At 37.6% G+C, this 18,547-nt stretch overlaps 1 protein-coding gene across 2 annotated transcripts in view; it reads right to left on the bottom strand.

Moving 5' to 3' along the window:
* Positions 1–11,838: 11,838 nt before the first annotated feature.
* Positions 11,839–18,547, bottom strand: part of LOC148731629 (uncharacterized) — a 40,395-nt gene continuing 33,686 nt past the window's right edge. Inside the window, exons 11-14 of one of the 2 annotated variants that reach the window (XM_088759348.1) lie at positions 16,168–16,416; positions 15,587–15,832; positions 14,705–14,827; positions 11,839–13,544 (exon numbers count right to left, since the gene is read on the bottom strand). In XM_088759348.1, the coding sequence (XP_088615474.1) occupies positions 13,414–13,544; positions 14,705–14,827; positions 15,587–15,832; positions 16,168–16,416 (749 nt within the window). In that variant the 3' untranslated portion in view covers positions 11,839–13,413. The remainder of the gene's footprint in view (positions 13,545–14,704; positions 14,828–15,586; positions 15,833–16,167; positions 16,417–18,547) is intronic. The other variant, XM_088759350.1, reaches the window with a different exon arrangement.

Raw genomic sequence — 18,547 nt, 5'->3', positions numbered from 1 at the left:
AAGAAAAATAATTAGAAGTTGTTGGAAATGGAAGAGTTTTTCTTGTCAGCCGAGAATTGAAACAGTCTAATGGCGTTACTAAACGTTACGTCATTTGTCACCAGATGGCTGCAAGCTTCATGGGTCTCTCGCTTGATTGGCTGATTTAAATGAATGATAATGTCATAATTCTCATTTTTTGATCAACAGAGATAGCGATACATTAAATACCGATGAGCCGTTGTGTTTGAAAACATTAAAACTACCTGAGACTTATTCATCTATAGGTTATTATTATTCGTTTTCTAAGAATGGTTTTTGATATTTTATTATGACTTTTATCCCAAACTTCATTATCGCAATTATTATCGTCATTCTTGCCTTTCCTATCGTAACACATCAATCTTTATCATGCGCGTTACTATCTATTTTAATGGGAAATATTTAGAAATATTTTATGTCAAAGTTAATTTCTCCTTTGAAACGCCTTTAACGCTACGTGCCGAAGGGTACGTTCACAATCTCTATAATTACCATAACATACCTCAGTTACTCTCTATATAAGTTTTTCAGCATGCTGGATTGAATATTATCACGAAGCAAAGTGGTAATAGAATTCCAATTCTATGAAACTGCTTATTCAGAAGTTAACTTAATTCTCCAGATGGTTGCAAGCCCACAAGATTCATGTCCTCTTATTGGCTTGATTCGAACCGAGGTAATCAACATAAATGATAACTGGATTCTGAAATACATCCTTATGCAAAGTAAACAGTAAAGTCTTCCATTTTGTTGGATTTTTCATCCCGGAAGAATATATTCAGCGACTTTCGACTTTGTTCGTCAAGAATCTACTTACTCTCAGAGAAAGACCCTTGATAAAGGTACTTTCATATATATATTTTGGTTTGTATAATTCAGTTACTACCCTGCTAATGGGGTGCCGTGTATAATTTATCGTCGCTGATGATCATCATCTCTATTACTTCGATTCTGAGTAGATTTTGCCCATCGTTTTGCTCCTTTTTTTTATCCGTTGGTAAATCACTAGTTTAAAACTAACTGCAGTAAATGGTTTGAACCCGGGGGTAACATGTGAAGGTGTAGTCTGATCGTCCGGGTGAGTGTAGTCCTGAGAAGGACTGTTGTCGGTGGCAGTGACTGACGTTTCGACAACCTGTGCGGAAGTCATCATCAGAGTCAAGTGAGTGATTGTTGTCAGTAGAATGTTCTTATTCCAGTTCGTGTGAAATGATCGGTTGGTTTTGCCGTGATGTTATTGGCTGTAAGACTCAAGTGACGTAAGTCGTTCGTGATTGGTCTGTTTCGGTCTGTCGGTAAAGCTAGGTTGTTCTTTTTCGGTCGTTTGTGATGTTTATGTCGTGAATGAGTCGTTTGTATGAGGCGGGTAGTTGTTGACATCTGTTTAGGGGAGTCTGTTCTAAGTTAGTAAACCAGCTTTCCAGAGTCAGTCGTTGAAAATAGTCAGTGCTGTAGGTTAGGCATTGCGCAGAGTCCCAGTCAATGTTGTGGTTGGTAAGTCGATGGTGTTCAGCAATGTGATTGCTGACATCACCTTTCCTCGTCGCCCGTCTGTGTTCAGTCAGTCTTCTTGTGAGGTTTCTGCCAGTCTCACCGATGTAGGAGACTCCCCTAAACAGATGTCAACAACTACCCGCCCCATACAAACGACTCATTCACGACATAAACATCACAAACGACCGAAAAAGAACAACCTAGCTTTACCGACAGACCGAAACAGACCAATCACGAACGACTTACGTCACTTGAGTCTTACAGCCAATAACATCACGGCAAAACCAACCGATCATTTCACACGAACTGGAATAAGAACATTCTACTGACAACAATCACTCACTTGACTCTGATGATGACTTCCGCACAGGTTGTCGAAACGTCAGTCACTGCCACCGACAACAGTCCTTCTCAGGACTACACTCACCCGGACGATCAGACTACACCTTCACTTAAAACTAACTGTTTTTTAGAGGCATTCTTTAGTATCATACAAGTACTGATTCTAGTTCTGAACATGAAACATCTTCGACAGAGATAATATTAAGCTTTTATTAATAGCCATTTCTCTTTGTATCAAGCATTTGTGGGCCAATATTTTCTTAGAGTACTTTGCTTTCGGATGTTTTTTTTTTTTTTTTCAGATCAGTTAGAGTTAAATTAGCGTTTCTTCCATGGTCTTCTATAGCTTTAGATCTAAGTGGTCGACTGTGATTGAGTTATATTCGCACGTTCCAGCGTTTCTCCCGTTTTCATCGGCGGGAATGCTTAACTTGTCCGCAAGACAGTCTGCAGATTACAGAGTTTCTTGCCCCCACTCCCCCCCCGCGAAAAAACAAACAAACAAACAAACAAATAAACAAAACAAAAAAACAACAAAAATGATAACAATAATTCAATAAATTACCATTTAAGTGATAGCAATCCGTTTTAATTATTTTTATTTTTCGTTTCTTCATAGATTGTCATGGATCTTCCGGCTGTTCTTCTGCTCATACTGGTAGCGGTTCCCTGCACATCTGCAAGTATGTTATCTTTTATTTATTATTTATTATTATTTATTTATCTTTTATTTTATCTTTTATTTATTCTTAGCTACTACTGCCTCACTGATTAGTAAACAAAGAATATTTGGCTATGGAGTTGTACATCCGAAATAGATTTCGCTTGATAGAGGACTAAAAAAAACCCTACCCTATCCTAAACAGACCTTTCCCGAAGTCGAAAGAGACCTCGGATGGTTCAACTTGTAAAACTTATGAACCTTTTCTTGCATTGTATTCAAATTTTGACAGAATTGATTCACTCGTGTAGTGTTGACGTTATAAAATAATAATGAAAAAAGAAAACAAAGGAAAGCAAAGGAAAAGAGACTTTACATCTCAAGAAAAAAAACTAAGGCTCGTGGTGATTTATGCATTTTTCTCTTACTGGTTGTTGTGACATTTCACGTAGTTAGACACTGTTTTCAAAACATGTAAAAACGATTCCGTCTTGCAATATGATTGTAGTAAGTAGGAAAAACTTTTAAAACAAAAAGAAGAAGGCGAAACAAAACAAAAAAAGGGAAATTGACCAGATGTGTTCATTGATTTATATCTCTTTAATGTCCTTTGCCTCTCTTTCAAAACAGCTGAGGTTCATTAAAAATATTATTGATCATGCGACCCGTCCGGCCTTGCCCACATAATTCCATAGGAAACAATAGTTTAAGTTGACTAGTGCAGGGCCATAAAAAGCCGTCTGGCCCTGTTTCCCTTGTGTCACTTTGTGGCAAGAGCTTAAGGTGCACCTAAACCCAAAAATTTTTTTTCGCTTAACGAAATAAGCGTATTTTCAGGAGTATTTCTGTGCAAACATTTGTTTATTTGCTCAAATCTTCAATTGTCTGTGCCCAATGAAAATACGGAAAATCGGTCGCCATCTTGCCCCACGGCCGAGTTTAAAGAGGAATGGCTCTAGCGGGTAATGTGACGTCAAATCGAGAACACGAAAGTCTGCATTTCACACATTTTCGCTTGTTTAGGAAGGTTGTAGTCGACTTTGTCCGAAAATATGCCGACTAAGTGTGTTATAGGAGGATGTTGCAACGTGCGAAATTTGCAAGAGGGTATCACGCTTCATACATTCCTCATACAATACACCTGGTCGGCATATTTCGGACAATATCGACCACAACCTTCCCAAACAAGTGAAAATGTGTGAAAAGTAGACTTTCGTGTTCTCGATTTGACGTCACATTATCCGCTAGAGCCATTCCTCTTTAAACTCGGTCGTGGGGCAAGATGGCGGCCGATTTTCCGTATTTTGACTAGGCACAGAAAATTTAAGATTTAAGCAAATTAAAGAATTTTTGCACAGAAATACTCCAAAAAATAAGCTTATTTCGTTAAGCGAAATAAAATCTTTGGGTTTAGGTGCACTTCAAAGGAAAACAGAAATGATAAAAAGTCGCGTTTTTCCATGAATTTGGTTTTTCATGTTTTTACTCGAAAAGTTTTTAGGTTTTAAGGTTTTAAGTGCAGAATTTTTCTTTTGTGTGTGTGCTCGTGTGGCTGTGTGTGCCATCGCGTCCTATTTAGCTGAGAATTTTCAACACTTAGTGGTGATATGATAAAATGGCTATTGACTGAGTTTGATCGAGCCGGATGGGAGAATACTTGGCTCTCGAACTTGAGCCACAGACCGCGCTGCGCTCGATACCTACGTCATAACCTCAAGCCAAATAGTTTCCCGCCTGGCCCTCTCACTAGATCAATAAGTACATATTGACTCTTCCTTATTCTCTCTCATTCCAAAATGCACGCAATTTGTTTTTACATACCTTGCCTTTTCCTATTCAAAACCATCACGTAAACCCTTTTTGCTCTGGTCATTTCGTGAAACACTTCTCTTCCAACGCACGGCCGCCATGTTGGATTCACAGGAAGCATCGCTGACGCCGCGCAGGTTCGTTGTGACCGGAATTGTTGGCGATGGCTGACAAATAAATTATTAATTATAATTTATTAATAATGTGGGAGAATAAATTATTAAGTCTTCCAGTTGTCATTAGCACGACTATTGTTGCATTAACATTGAAAATTTCAAAATGTCAGAGCAGGGAAAAAAGAGTACATCAATAAAATAGAATAAAATATGAATAAAAGAGCGAAGGATAATGAGCTATTGTATAGAATGGAATGAAGTGAAATAAAACCAACCATATTTAGTTTAAATGTTAACTTCAGGCGTTCTTACTGGGAAACTTTATCAATCTTTCAATCGGGTAAACTTTCTGGGAAGCTTTAGATTCATTGCTTATCACGACAATTACTAGTTCGTAGAATAATTGGGGGGGGGGGGAGAGATTAAACTGAAAGTTGCATCATGATCGAAGCACCAAGTTTTGACTTGACAACTAAAGAGTATGTTTAATCAGGAGCCATCACTTGGAGTGTTCGACTGCCCTTTGTTTATGTCACGGTGTTTTCAACGGATAAGTCTATTTTTAGTTTGAATTGCCGCGAAATGGGATTCCACACGGAAGCCCTTCGACCAATCACGATTAGCGTGTGGTTAATTTATAACTATTTCACCGGAAAAGATAGTCTAAAAATAAACCTTCCTGTGAAAATGCCGTGACATAGGTTCATCTCTCTTCCTATCTTTCTTATTTTTGAATAATTAGTTATTTAATGTGTCTATCTATTTATATTTAATCTGCAAAGGGCAATACAACCCATGTCGGCAGATATACCCACCCATCCCATCCCAGGGGAGGACATCCACCACACAGTAATCTCGTGCGTGGGAAATTAACGTCTCTTACCCCTAACCCTGCAGGAGACGGGACCTACGGTTTATTCGTCCTTATCCGAGAAGACTAGAATGTCTATCCATTTCTTGATATTATAGAAAGGTAGCACATTCTCCTCTGTTATTCTAAGACCCTGAGTGTTGGTCCTGCCGGGGCTTAAACCCTCCACCTCCCGCACAACAGTCCGGTGCTGTACCAATTGAGCTAACCAGGAGACGGTTTCTCACGTAAAATATGGACCAAATAGGGAAAACGAAGGCTGCTCCTATCGTTATATCTACTGACTACGTAGGATATTTTCCTTCAGCTATCATTTGAGTTGATGTAATTGTTTTTGTTTGCTTGTTTTAAATTGCAAAGTAGTAAAGCAAGTCCTAGTTCGTAAATATGTCTTGAATTTGACATTGTTTTCTCGCTGTTTTATTTTCGAATCATTCACGTGGAAATAATAGCTCGGCGTAAGTGTCTTTTTTTGTCTTTTATACATTTATCTGCTTTATGTGTTCGCTTATTTAAGCATTTCTTTATCTTATGTCATTTATACTTTTCTTTAACTATTTCAGTACAATGATAATCACACTTTGTCAAAGAAAAACCTAAAAGCTACCTGCTTAGGGCATTTATGTGTATAGGCGTGGAATCTGTTTTCGAACCCTTTTTTTTTCTTTCAAAACAAATTGTGGACCGTCTCTAGCATACCAAACATTTACCAGAGACAATTCGAAATGTTTTTCTTATGTCATTTAGCGTTCAAATTAAGTTCTGAAAACGAGTAAAGTTTGGCGTCTCTCCCATTGCTTGGGATTTATTACTAAACGCAGGGGAGTATAAAAACTACAAGTACAACGTCAAGAGAATTTAAACTCTCTTGACAACGTTTAATGAATGTAGGAAAAAAACAAGGTAGAAGCAACTGCGCTTGCTCTTCTCAAAATGGAAAGCATTTAAATACATTTAGTTAATTTTCTGACATTGTATAGGAAATAACTCAACACTTTCCTTAATTGTCTGTGCTTTGTTTTTTTTTCAACATGGGGATGCACGACCGTGTAATCGCCGGTGAATTTCCCTTTGCTTTCATTTTTCCTGTTTTTTTTTTTTTTCTGTTTTTCTTTTTGTTTTGTTTTGTTTTGTTCTTTTTTGGATGGGCTACGTCTCCGAAATATCAGGAAGTAAGTGTTACTTAAGTTACTTCATTTAGATGTTACTACTAGCATGTTACATGACCAAAAAGCTGCTGAACACCAATGGAGGAAAAGGAAAAGATCAAGAGGTGCTACACTTCATTCAGAAATCAAGATCTTAGAGTGTTTCGGCTCGGATAATAAGTCATGTTTCAAGATTATACAGTGAATCCCCTACTTCCATGAATTATTTTGCCTACCCTCCCTTCAGGACTCGTTTAATTTCGCTTTTCCTTTGTTTTGAATAGCGAATGATAGATGAAATTAGGAAAAGAGATTTTGATTAGCTGTTTGTTGTAGCACCTACTCAACTTCATACGTGTATGAAGTTGAGTAGTACTCAATACTCAACTTCAGCGTGTAGTTTTTCGTCTTTACTCTCTGCAAAAGAGATATCAAAAGGCTGCCACCTTGGGAATCATTGTCTCGTGCTCATATGTTGATGAGCTCTATCTGGATAATCATCGAGTGATGAATTCAACGAGGTTTGTTTACGGGGAACGTCTTGGATACTTGGTGTTCTTGCACAAAATAAACCGTATATAATTATATGCTTTAAAGTATTTCAGGACTAAATGACTCGCTTCTTGTTTTATTCATTTTTGGATTAATGCGTCGATCAATTCCGTGCCCTAGTGTTGGGGAATTTTAGCCCTGTCTGGTTAGGGTGGGGAATTTACACCGGAAGGTTCATGTCTTTCCACCGGAATACACGTGTTTTACCTTTTAATGTGCAGTTGATTAAAGGTAATAGGTTCAGATCTAGGTTCTAACACTTGGGAATAAAATTGACAATCAAATCCAGCACTTGGGTGGGGCATTTGAACACAATTTTGGTCCTGGGGGCGGGAATGTGAACAAACCGATCTTCAAAGGTTCAAATGCCCAAGGGGATTTTGAAGCTTCAAATTAATCGTCGCATAATTCATTTATCGATTTAGTTATCTTTTTTTCGTGTACTTCCATAGCTTTATTGTAATTTTGTGTTTCTTTATTCATGTGCCGCCTTTGGGAAATAAACCAGCCTGTGAGTGATTTTTGATTAGACTACTGAAGTTAATAATTTACCTGTTTACATTTGTTTCTGCTACACTTTCCTTAATATCCCTATATACCGCAAACGTGTATGAGTAGCATAACAGAGCCGGGATGAGAGGATTAGGATGCCAATTCGACTTTTTCATACAAGTCGTTGTAAGAGAAAAATAAAAGAAATGTTTCGAAAACAGTTGATGAAAAACGAAGAACCAAGGCCATCAGATTTCAGTCCCAAATGACGATTAATGGCACCGTGTTAGTATTGCCTATTGTAACTAAGTTGTAGTTGAAATGAACAGTATGTTATAACATTTGATTTCTGCCTATTCCTATCGTTTTCTCTGCTTTCATATCGCCCATGACGGATTAAATACCTGTTGTTACATCAGGCGGTAAGCAAAAGATTAAAACTAATTATTTTAAGGATAAAAATATGAGATTTGCTTTTGTTTGTTTAAGGCTACATCGACACGCAGGCGTCTAGTCGTCATTATGTATCTTTCATTTTCCTAATCAAAAGCAAAATAAATAGGTTCGCGATAGGTTTCTTTGTTGAAGCCGAAAGAAGCGTGGAAGAAAGAAAACTGTTCCGAATGAGGAGTCTATTTTCAGATCCTCTGATTCTGCTCTCAAACGTTCCGGACTGCCAGTCACAGAGACTTTACGTTGAGGAAGTTTCATAACTGACACACGTACTATACACTGATAGGATGAGCAATAACGTAGAGTCTATGGGCTGGTTTTTTAAATAGTTTACATGGACATTTATATAAACATTGTTAAGAGGGCTAAAAGCTATTATTAAAAACTAGATCATTGGATAATGCAATTCAAGACTTTTTATTGGCTCAGCCATTATGGTATATCAACCAATATACCATAATCTACAAATATGGCAAGCGTACGTGTCAGCTTAAAATTCAGAGGGAGCTAAAACTTTAATAAAATTTAATAAAATTTAATAATTTAATTCAACATTTTTAATAAAACAGTTATTCCACTCGCGTTTGTTGGATATGAGATGATTATAGCCAACGAGGCGCGTAGCGCCTCGTTGGCCATCTATCCTCTCATATCCAACGCGTGCTCGTGGAATAATTGTTAAATAGTGGAAGGACATCAATAAACCTTCTTATATGGAGTCCCTGAGACCCACTGCTTGTCCACCGCGGTTTGGGTTAGACTTCCTGTAAATAACCTGTCCTATGAGGCATTGTTAATTAGAATTATTTCTCTGACCAACAGTCGTGACAAGACGAAACACGTCTTTTTATAGGGTGGGGATATGTTTTTGATGAGTGGATCATGTTTGTTAGGCGTTTTTTTTTTTTTCCATGATTATGACCATGACAAGGAAGTCTCCATGTGTATTCTCGATGTTTTCGTCATTTCCTTCTGACCGGCAATACTCATTTTTCTGCTGTTCGCAAAAAATTTTGAAGAAATTTGCCCAAAACTTAACTACAGCAGTAATTTCCACATGGAAGACTGGTATTACTATCCTCCTCTGGGAGACTAAGGCTCAAATTAGCTAAGCTAACTTGCCAATACAAATTGAATTGAATACCTCTTGAAATTCAATTATTGAGTAATTGAAGGTGACAAAAATCTAAGTCATGCAGGCAAGTCCGTAACTCGGAATGAGATATAGCAGATTGTCTTCAAATGACTTAAGCAATGTTAACGTTTATTCTGTTTCATCGGAAATAAGATAGCGTAAACACTGACAAACCTGATGGAAGTAACACATCTCACCGAGAAAAAGTTCGAACCATCAAGAATGTCTCACCATCTCCTTTCAGCAAAGATTTCTGGAGTTATTGGAAGAAACTGATTTTTCCAGTTTTTCCATGGGAAAAGTACAAATTAGAATTATCTTGTTACGATTGCATTGCTACAGATGTTACCCTTAAACAAACTAGTGAACAACAGACAATCGAGGTAAGAGTACGAATATAAAGCTTCCATTCCATTCACATGTGCAAATAATTCCTTTACTAGCCCAAAACGGCAGAGTATTTTTTTTTTAAATTGGATTTATCATCCGCTCATGCTAGCATTTAGCATAGTTAATAGCCTAACAAGAGCAAATAAAGTGAAAATCTGGCAATTGCCGTCAGCGTCCTATACACAGCCAAACCCGCCGTAAGCAAGCTTGTCGTAAACGATCACCCGCGAAGAGTGACTGGGTGACCGCTTGATGCAGGTGCCATAGAATTTGGGTAAAGTGAACCCTTAATACAGTGTGACCGATTTCTGACAAACAACTTTGACCCGCAAAGAACAAGTGGAAAGACATGTATCAACCATTTGCCTATAAATATCATCCCATGTTGCCTTTGATCATTACTCATTAATCCTCAAAGCATCCGGTCTGATAATTTGATAAAGGTAAGAAATTTTCAGTCATCAGATACAAATCCTTAGCCCATGCGATTAATCCAGCCTCACTAAATCATACTTATCATTAGTGCATTACTCTTTCCTCGATATAACTAACTTTATTTTCTTGCTTTCTCCCCTGGTTACTGCTCATTACAGCATGTAAGTATTAGTTTAATCATACATCCGAATTGTGAAATGTTTCATTATAAAATTTTTTTTTTATAATTTTTGAGCCACTAAAATCTATCGATTTATGTTTTTAATGTCTTTCCCACTCTTTTTATTTTTTCTGTCATCAACTTACCTGACCCTCTAACAATAAGGCGTTAAGTAACCATTAGACTAAGTTTTCTATTAACCCTCTAATGCATTATTGATTTGATAATTTTACCGCAAAAATAACTTAACCAAGATAATGTCATTCATAATTTTATTTTTATTTATTTGATTTGATTCAATCTAACGTTTATAGATTAGGTTATTACCAAAATTTAGCACAATTTAGAAGGTGTAAGATGTAAGCGATCTTTCGTTAAAAGATGAAAGTGTTGTAGCTAAAGTACGGGTTGTTTTTATTCGGATAATGTGAGCACAAAGCGTGGATGTGAGATTTAATGATTCATTGGTGAACAGCGTAACTAAAGTACGGATTGTTTTTATTCGGATAATGTGAGCACAAAGCGTGCATGTGAGATTTAATCATACATTGGTGAACAGCGTAACTTCAAGATGGATTCTGATAAGAAGGGAAAGAGTATGTAAAATGTGCTTATTGACTGGGTGGGAGGGTCCGACGGTAAAAATATTTGTCTCGAGGTCTTACTCGTGCAGACAGCATGACCTCGAGCAGAAAGCCAAATATTATCCCGTCCAGTCCTACCAAAGTTAGTCAATAAGCTTTTTAGCATATGACTACTAGGTGTTGAAGATTTCAACTTTTGTCGCCATAGGTAGGATGTACTTGTATGCAAAAGAAGGGCGCGCACTGCACAGCTAGTAAAAGCATTCTACATTAAAAATATTCCTCTTTATTTCCTCTTTATTTCCTCAGTATCTTTCGGGTTCTTCCTTCCTAAAATTGGGGTGTTTAAAAATGGCTTATTGGGCTTTTGAGCTCTGTGAATATACGAAGAGTCTCCCGGCTCAAGGAAAATTTGTGGGCTAGCATATTCGAGAGTTTACGGGCGATTTAATTGAGAAAATCTCTGCGGAATGCATATCGAACTACGCAGTTGCGAATCTTCACAAGTTTGTTCCCACGACAAAAGAATTGTAACACCTAGTCGAAGCAGATTTTAAGAGTTTGTATGAGAAAATGGAGTCAGAGTTATGAGTTTACTCTTACACCTTGGGAAAAGGTAGGCTTGAATTTAAGTATTTCTTTTTCGTAGCGATGGAAGCTTTAACCGATGCAGGCTGCATTTCCAAGTACGCAGCGAATGAATATTCCATTCTTAGACAGCTATTTTGAAAAAAAAATCTTTTCCCATACATTTACTTATACTGTTTCGGCGCCAATTTGCTTGTAACACGAGAACCGCCTCCGCCCTATTGTCCCAAATTTCTGGCAATATTCAGTTTCAACTTTCAAACAGTTCAAAGGTCTTTTAGATCCTTCCACTTCTGCTGCTTGCCACCAGCAGTTCTAAATCTTTAAGACGAATTTTGAGAATGGTAGTCTACAGGTTTCAAAATACATTCATCTCTGTTGCGTCATGTTCAGTGGACAAAGCTATTCGAGAAACCTTTTGATTCTTTAATTTCAAACGAGCCCACTGCATGTTATGCCGGATAAGCAAAGGAAACACTTAATGTATCACAAGTGTCACTCAATCGTCAAATTACTTTCGGGAAGCTGATCGAATAATATTGTTCGAGATAGCTTAAAAACTACAGTAACAATAAGAAACAATAAGCTACCTTTTACATAGGTTTTTTTTTATTTATTTATTTCATTTAAGAGTTGTTTCATCCTGTTAGAAACAAAAAAAACAAAAAAAAAAAAGGGAAACGGCCCTTAAACCAGTTTCCACTTTTTTTTACGAATTCCGACATGTTATTAAGTATAAAGAATCTTCCTCCATAGCTATCCTAGATCAATGTGGAGGTTACTTATTAATACCTAAAATAATTAACAACAGTTGACTGACTAATTGTTGTTTCCTTTCTTTCATTTTACCTGATGCTCAAAAGACGGTAAGTATCTATTTATTTTGCTACGTATGTTTATCCATTCCTTGATCGTGTTGTTTGAGATCAATGCACTCGTATTTCAAATAAGCCTTTGGTTGTATTTGCATAGACTGCATTTACTTTCGAGTGGCTGAATAATACTGATCGAGATAGCCTGGAAGTTACGAGAACAACAAGGGTTGTTCCATTTTGTTATAAAACCCGATTCCTGTTTTTTTTTAAAACGACTTGTAACATTTTTCTAAACTATGCGAGCGTCTGATTATAACACCCTTCGCTATTCTCTATTTGCAAACACTATGTGCGTAATTCACCGAGTCGAAATATGGCGTCCGATTTGAATGACCATTGTTTTCGACTTACTACCCTCGTCTTGACGTGGAAACACAAAGGGATTACCACATGTGTGAGAGGCTAGTCAGTCGAGAACACTGGCAATTCAAATTGGACGCCATATTTCGTAATTCTCCAATGAGTCAAGTTATTATCATTGTTAATCAAAATACTTTCGCTCTACTTCACTTATTCAGAGAAAGACCGAGGATTTCTGATTATAATCCATAACCAAAATAAAGAGAATGCAAGTATATATTCTCTGGTTAAGATTAAAAGCTCAAAGCTTAATTTTGATGCGAAACAGTCGAAGAAATATCCTTCTATTAACCGTCAACTGTGAACGTCTGAGTCCTTCATAATCTACCGTCAACCGTTTAAAGTCAGTTCAAATAACCGTCAAACGTCAAAAATGCCCCAACACTCCCCCTCCATTAACACCGTTTTTTAATTAAAGATACCAAGAGATTTTCCAGTTTACAACGTCTTGTAGATAATGAAAACCCCTCTTTAACAAGAAAACACCAACTTTCTTGGATTATAACATAATGAACAAATAGTACGCATAATTGCATTTTTTAAAAAAAACATAGTTCAGGGGGAAAATAAGCTCTAGTGAATCCAGTGACGGATTCAGAGGGAAGATCCGGGCCCACCCCTCATCTCCCTCCTAATACAAATACACAGCACAAAAAGTTTTGCAATGACAAGATCGCCTAACTGGCTGATTTTTTTTTTCAATTTGTTTGCCTTTTCTCCCTTCTGTTCAGTGTTTATCCGTGAGCGAAGAAGAGTGGAGGAGGTTGTGCGTTGGTCGACATATAAATTTGGACCCCTCTCCGTATTAAACTTTCTGCAATGCAACCATGGAATCTATATAAGTATCGACCCATTGAATCAAAGGAATCTTACGCGTGAAGCATTTAGCGGCGACTGTCCGGTTTCCAGGCCTTCCGTTCGGTGAACTCAGAAGAGCTCTCCACACGGCTCCGAAGGCCCCTCCACACGGCTCATCTCAATCTCCCATTCATTTACCTCCACATTCAATGGCTCCACCTGAATTGTCCGCTCTTTGAGTTGCCTGCTCTTGATCAGGACTGAAAATTGGAAATGTTACATACTTTTGGAGTTAAAACAAAGAACGGTGATAAAAGAAATTATTTGCTTTTGAAAAGCAAAAAAAATTATTAATTTGCTAGTATGATTTTATTGATTGCTCCGACTTTTACCTAGATAATTGCCCTTGCGGATGATGAGGAGACAAAGTTATCGCTAAACTAGGGACCTGAACTATCACAAAACACGCTTGTAACTATTTATTATGCAAGTACACTCCTCAGATCGGATTGAGAAAAAAACACTACCACGTTGTTTGTTAAAATGAATTACGGAGACTTTTTCGGTTGGTTTCAAAACCGGAAATTATACTTTAAATTCAAATTTTAAAAACATTAAAATTTTGGGATACAAACAGGTAGAATTCAAAGAGACTTGTAAGACAAGAAAGAAAAAAATTAACAAACGAACGAGTTAGGTTGATTCTATCAGTAATTCATGAATGTTAAATATGCCGGCATAATTATTATCATAATAAAACTAAAATGATATTATCTTTGTTACGGTCATCATGTAAGGTCGTAAGTCACGAGGGGGGTCAGAAATAAATTTAAATTTTTTGGACAAACTGAAAACAATGCTTCACAAAAAAACGAAAAAGAAATAGTGATGTTGGTGACTAACAAATATGGAGATAGCATGGAAAGGATTAAAGCATGTGTAAAAATTTGATGAACAAAAGGTAATGAAGTTGACTTACAGAGCCATAGCTGCAATTTAAATCGAAAAAAATTTAATAGAGGAGACAAAGAAGGAAAAACTCTGTATCAATGTATTTAATCAAGTATTCTTAGAAAATTGCTAAACAATGGCAGCATGATTTCAATGTGCACCAAATATCAGCTGAATTGACAAATGTTCTCAAAATACCGACATTAATCACGACAATAGAGATAATGATGACAATAATAACAATGTTAATAATAATACTGCAAAAATTATTCTTATTATTACAATAATAATTAACAAATTGTAGTTTTCGCTTAGTCGTTTCATTGTTTTTTCGACTTCAAAGGGTGAGATTGAGGAAACAGTTAAAGAGTGGGTGACATAAACAAAAAGAAAATATATGTAAGCATTAGCTAGCTTCTGTTACTCTAATCAAAGGTGGCTAAAATAAAACAAAACAACTGAGCTTCACCTGTCCTTCGACGCTTGCAGAAAAAGCAGGCAATCAGCGAAATGACAATCACCACCGCCACTAATCCACCAATGTAATACCACAAAGAATTAGAACCTTGAATGGCTCTTGGAACTTGCTCGGCTAATTGTGTCAAATAAATGTGGTCATTAGATCAATCTCAACGATAGTGCCTGTAATAATAGTCATGTTACCGTCCAGAATGGCCTTGGGCATCCCTGTTGTGCATTATTTTAACCCGTGATTGACGCCTGTTCTTAAAAGCGAAATCAGTACTTTTTCTTTGTGTAGATTTCTAGCCAGATCCAGGGTTATTTTCCTGTGACCCTCCACGTGAATAAGTGTAGTGTGTAGCTATATACATGTATAAGGTTCTGCTACTGTTTCTAATCCCTTTTTAATTAAAAGATTTATATTTTCCAAGAAAAAAAAAACCGATAGCAAACCTTGGGGAGAACGTAAGAACAGAAGTTTTCTCCAATAAGAATGATCAGGTTACTTGATTACTGAAGTGTTATGTGCTTCCTTAGACACAACAGTTATGACAGTTATGACAGTTATGTTCACAAAGGAGCGGGCCACAAACCCAAGCTTGTTACGTCCTTCACTAGAATATTCACCACCGTCCTCTTCCAAAACCTCACTGACAGAAAGTTCACTCTTTGTCTCATCCAAATGTGTATTAATTTCTTTCCAACTTCAGTAATGAATAATTATGTAGTAAAAATGTATCATGAGATCATTATTCCTTAGTCATTGGTATATGTAAAGGATATGGATGAGAAGTGGAAGTGTCCTTTTATTCCGGCTTAAACTAAAAAAAAAAAACACTTTCTTGAGTTAAAAGTTCAATGCATGACAGACTACAGTATGAAAATTTACCGGTAACATCGATCCAGATGGAGGCGTTAGCTTTGCCATAATCATTTTGAGCAGTGCATTCATAATTGCCTTTATCTTTAAAGGTCGCACGTCTAATGACCAAGGTGCCGTTGGCACTAAGAAGCACTCCATCCTTAGTCCAGTTGACATGTACTTCTGGATCACCACTCCAGTTACACTTCGTACTAAACGCCGAGTGAAGCTCAATGTTAACATTCTTGAACTCAAGCTTTATACGGGGTGGAACTGCAAAGCGAATGGAAAATAGAGAGATTGCAAATATGATAATTACAGATTCAAAGCCCCCATCTCAATGTATGTACAAACCAAATGCAAATGCAAGACTGATTTGAAGTATATAATTTAGATATATGAACAAAGTTGAAATGGTAAATTGGCCACCGTAACGATTACAAAAGCTTTTGTAATCGTTACGGTGGCCAATTTACCATTTCAACTTTGTTGACATATCTAAATTATTTCGTTACCCCCACCGACGCAGCCCCAAACAGTTTCTTTCGAAACTATCAGCCTTTATTCATTTGTGATTTGAAGTATAACTATGAGATTAACAAACTCACCCTTAACAGAAATGTTAACGTGTTTGGTATCGTTGCCTGCGTCATTCTCTGCTCTACAAGTGTACTGCCCTTCGTCGCTCTTTTTTATTTTAGGGAAAAGGAGAGACCAACTCTCTCGCAGCAAAGTGTTACTCTTGAACCAGGTTATCTCAGGCTCCGGCCGACCAGCCACAATTTCACACGTCAAGTTCACACTGTTTCCCTCTATGATGAGATTGCTTGCTCCAGATATATTCACTTTTGGTCGAGCTGGGAGGAAAAAAAACGGAAACAAATACAAAAACAGAAAACGGTGACATTACTAAGCACATAGCATTACTCTATTCTTATATTAACATTTCTCATTGAGATTTCTGGCCTTTTTTGTGCAAATTTTATCTTCACTCTCACAGACCACCTTGGACCGAGTCAGGAGTTACAATGCAAAGTAAATATAAATTGGTTAAACCCCTCTCTTGGGTACAGACCTACATGTTTTCATAGTTGCTTGTTGTATTCATTTTCGCATCCATCTCATGTCAAGAATTCCATTCCCTTTTCTCAGTTGCTAAGACTTCGTCGTTTATGTAGTGACGACTCCGAAATTTTTCCACAATTTTAGAAAATTCAGAGGCAACGTGCCACTTTTTCGAAAAACGTGGTTACCCTGTTTCTGTCCTTCAAGCAGGTCACCACCGTGCCCAAATTAATGATCAACAATCAGCACTACTACCGTCACAGGAGGAAAATTCCGACCGCATTTCATTCACCCGCGCAACCACTCAGTTAAAACCATTCTTCTAAAATAATTATAAATGACCTCAAAATGATCCAAAGATTGGCACTATCTTTTCACAACCTCCAGTATTGTCATTCAAACGTGACAAAAACATGAGCAACTTTTTGGTCAGAAGTTCTTTTCAAACTAATGATCAGCCTAGAACTTTTAAATACGCTCGCGCACGAAGCAAAGCTTGTCCTTTCATTCCCAACGCTGATAAAATATTGGGACCCAAATGAGTCAATAGGATTACTCATTACTTCACGTGCACCTCGTCTCATGTCATCTATTGCATGACTTGCACTTATTGCAAAAAGATCCACATCGGCAAAACAGGAAGATGTCTAAGTGACCGATTCCAAGAACATCTTCGCAACGTAGGAAGCAATGAGAAGGGCTCATTAAAAGCAGTCGATAGACATTTTAATCTACCTAATCATTCTAAGGAGCAAATAACTGCCTCCCAGTTAGCTCAATGGATAGAGCGCTGGACTGTCGTGCGGGAGGTCGAGGGTTCGAGCCCCGGCCGTACCAACACTCAAGGTCTTAAAAAAAGTGAGAAGAATATGCTACGTTTCTATATCAAGAAATGGTTAGATATTTTAGTCTTCTCGGATAGGGACGAATAAATGGAGGTCCCGTCTCCTGCAGGATTAGGGGTAAGAGGCGTTAATTTCCCATGAACGAGATTACTGTGTGATGGATGTCCTCCCCTGGGGTGGTTGCTGGGTGGAAATTGGTCCTGAAAAGCCCCCATTGGGAGTGGTCAATTAACATATGTATGTATGTTTGTATGGCAGTGTGCAATCTCTTTTTACATTTAGATAGCTAGGAAAGCTGCAAAACTCTTGAACTTAAAGTTAATATTTCAAAACGGCACTCTTAATCCCATAAGTATCAACGAACCTTTTCATTCTACTTATTTATTCCTGTTTTCCTCGTCACCATGTTCCCACCAATAGCGTAACTCCACTATCTGCATATAAACGCGCGCACAACCCACAATTCTCCTCTTCGCTCTGATAAAGGGCTAATGGTCAGAGCGTAGGCCTTTTAACTCTTTACGGTGGCTAATTTACAATTTCAACTTAGTTAGTATAACCAAATTACCAAAAATACCAACAGCCTTGCCGTAAGTACTAGAACGTTACATGATAACATTAGCACTTGATTATAATTATAATGTCCTTTTGTTTGTTTCTTTGTTTGTTTTCAGATCGCAGACCTCTTTAATTTGGCCTGAAGATCTGTTAATAGTAGTCTTCCATTGCAACGGACCAATTTATGAGCAGATAGAAGGCACAGCGACGGGGAGTCCGGTTTCCACAGTAACTGCTAACCTTTACAGTACATAGGGAGTTTGGAAAGAAGCGATAACGTCATTATCCTACAAGCCAAGGATCCGGAAGCACTATGTAGTTGATACGTTAACCATCTTTCATTGGGAAAGCGTCGATAGCGTCCTACAGTATTTTTACAACCAAACGCCTTCCGTTCGGCTAATCGAGGAGGCAAAACAAACAAATCCCTCGCCATTGTCGCAGATTCAAGTGACACTAACGTGCAGCTTTCAGTCAACGCGTCGCGATCCACATCCGAAGTAATTGCATCGTTAGAAAA

This window comes from Stylophora pistillata, chromosome 5, assembly GCF_964205215.1.
Source record: "Stylophora pistillata chromosome 5, jaStyPist1.2, whole genome shotgun sequence".
NCBI lineage: Eukaryota > Metazoa > Cnidaria > Anthozoa > Scleractinia > Pocilloporidae > Stylophora > Stylophora pistillata.
The sequence above is the reverse complement of the archived record's forward strand: the minus strand, read 5'-3'. Positions and strand labels throughout refer to the sequence as shown.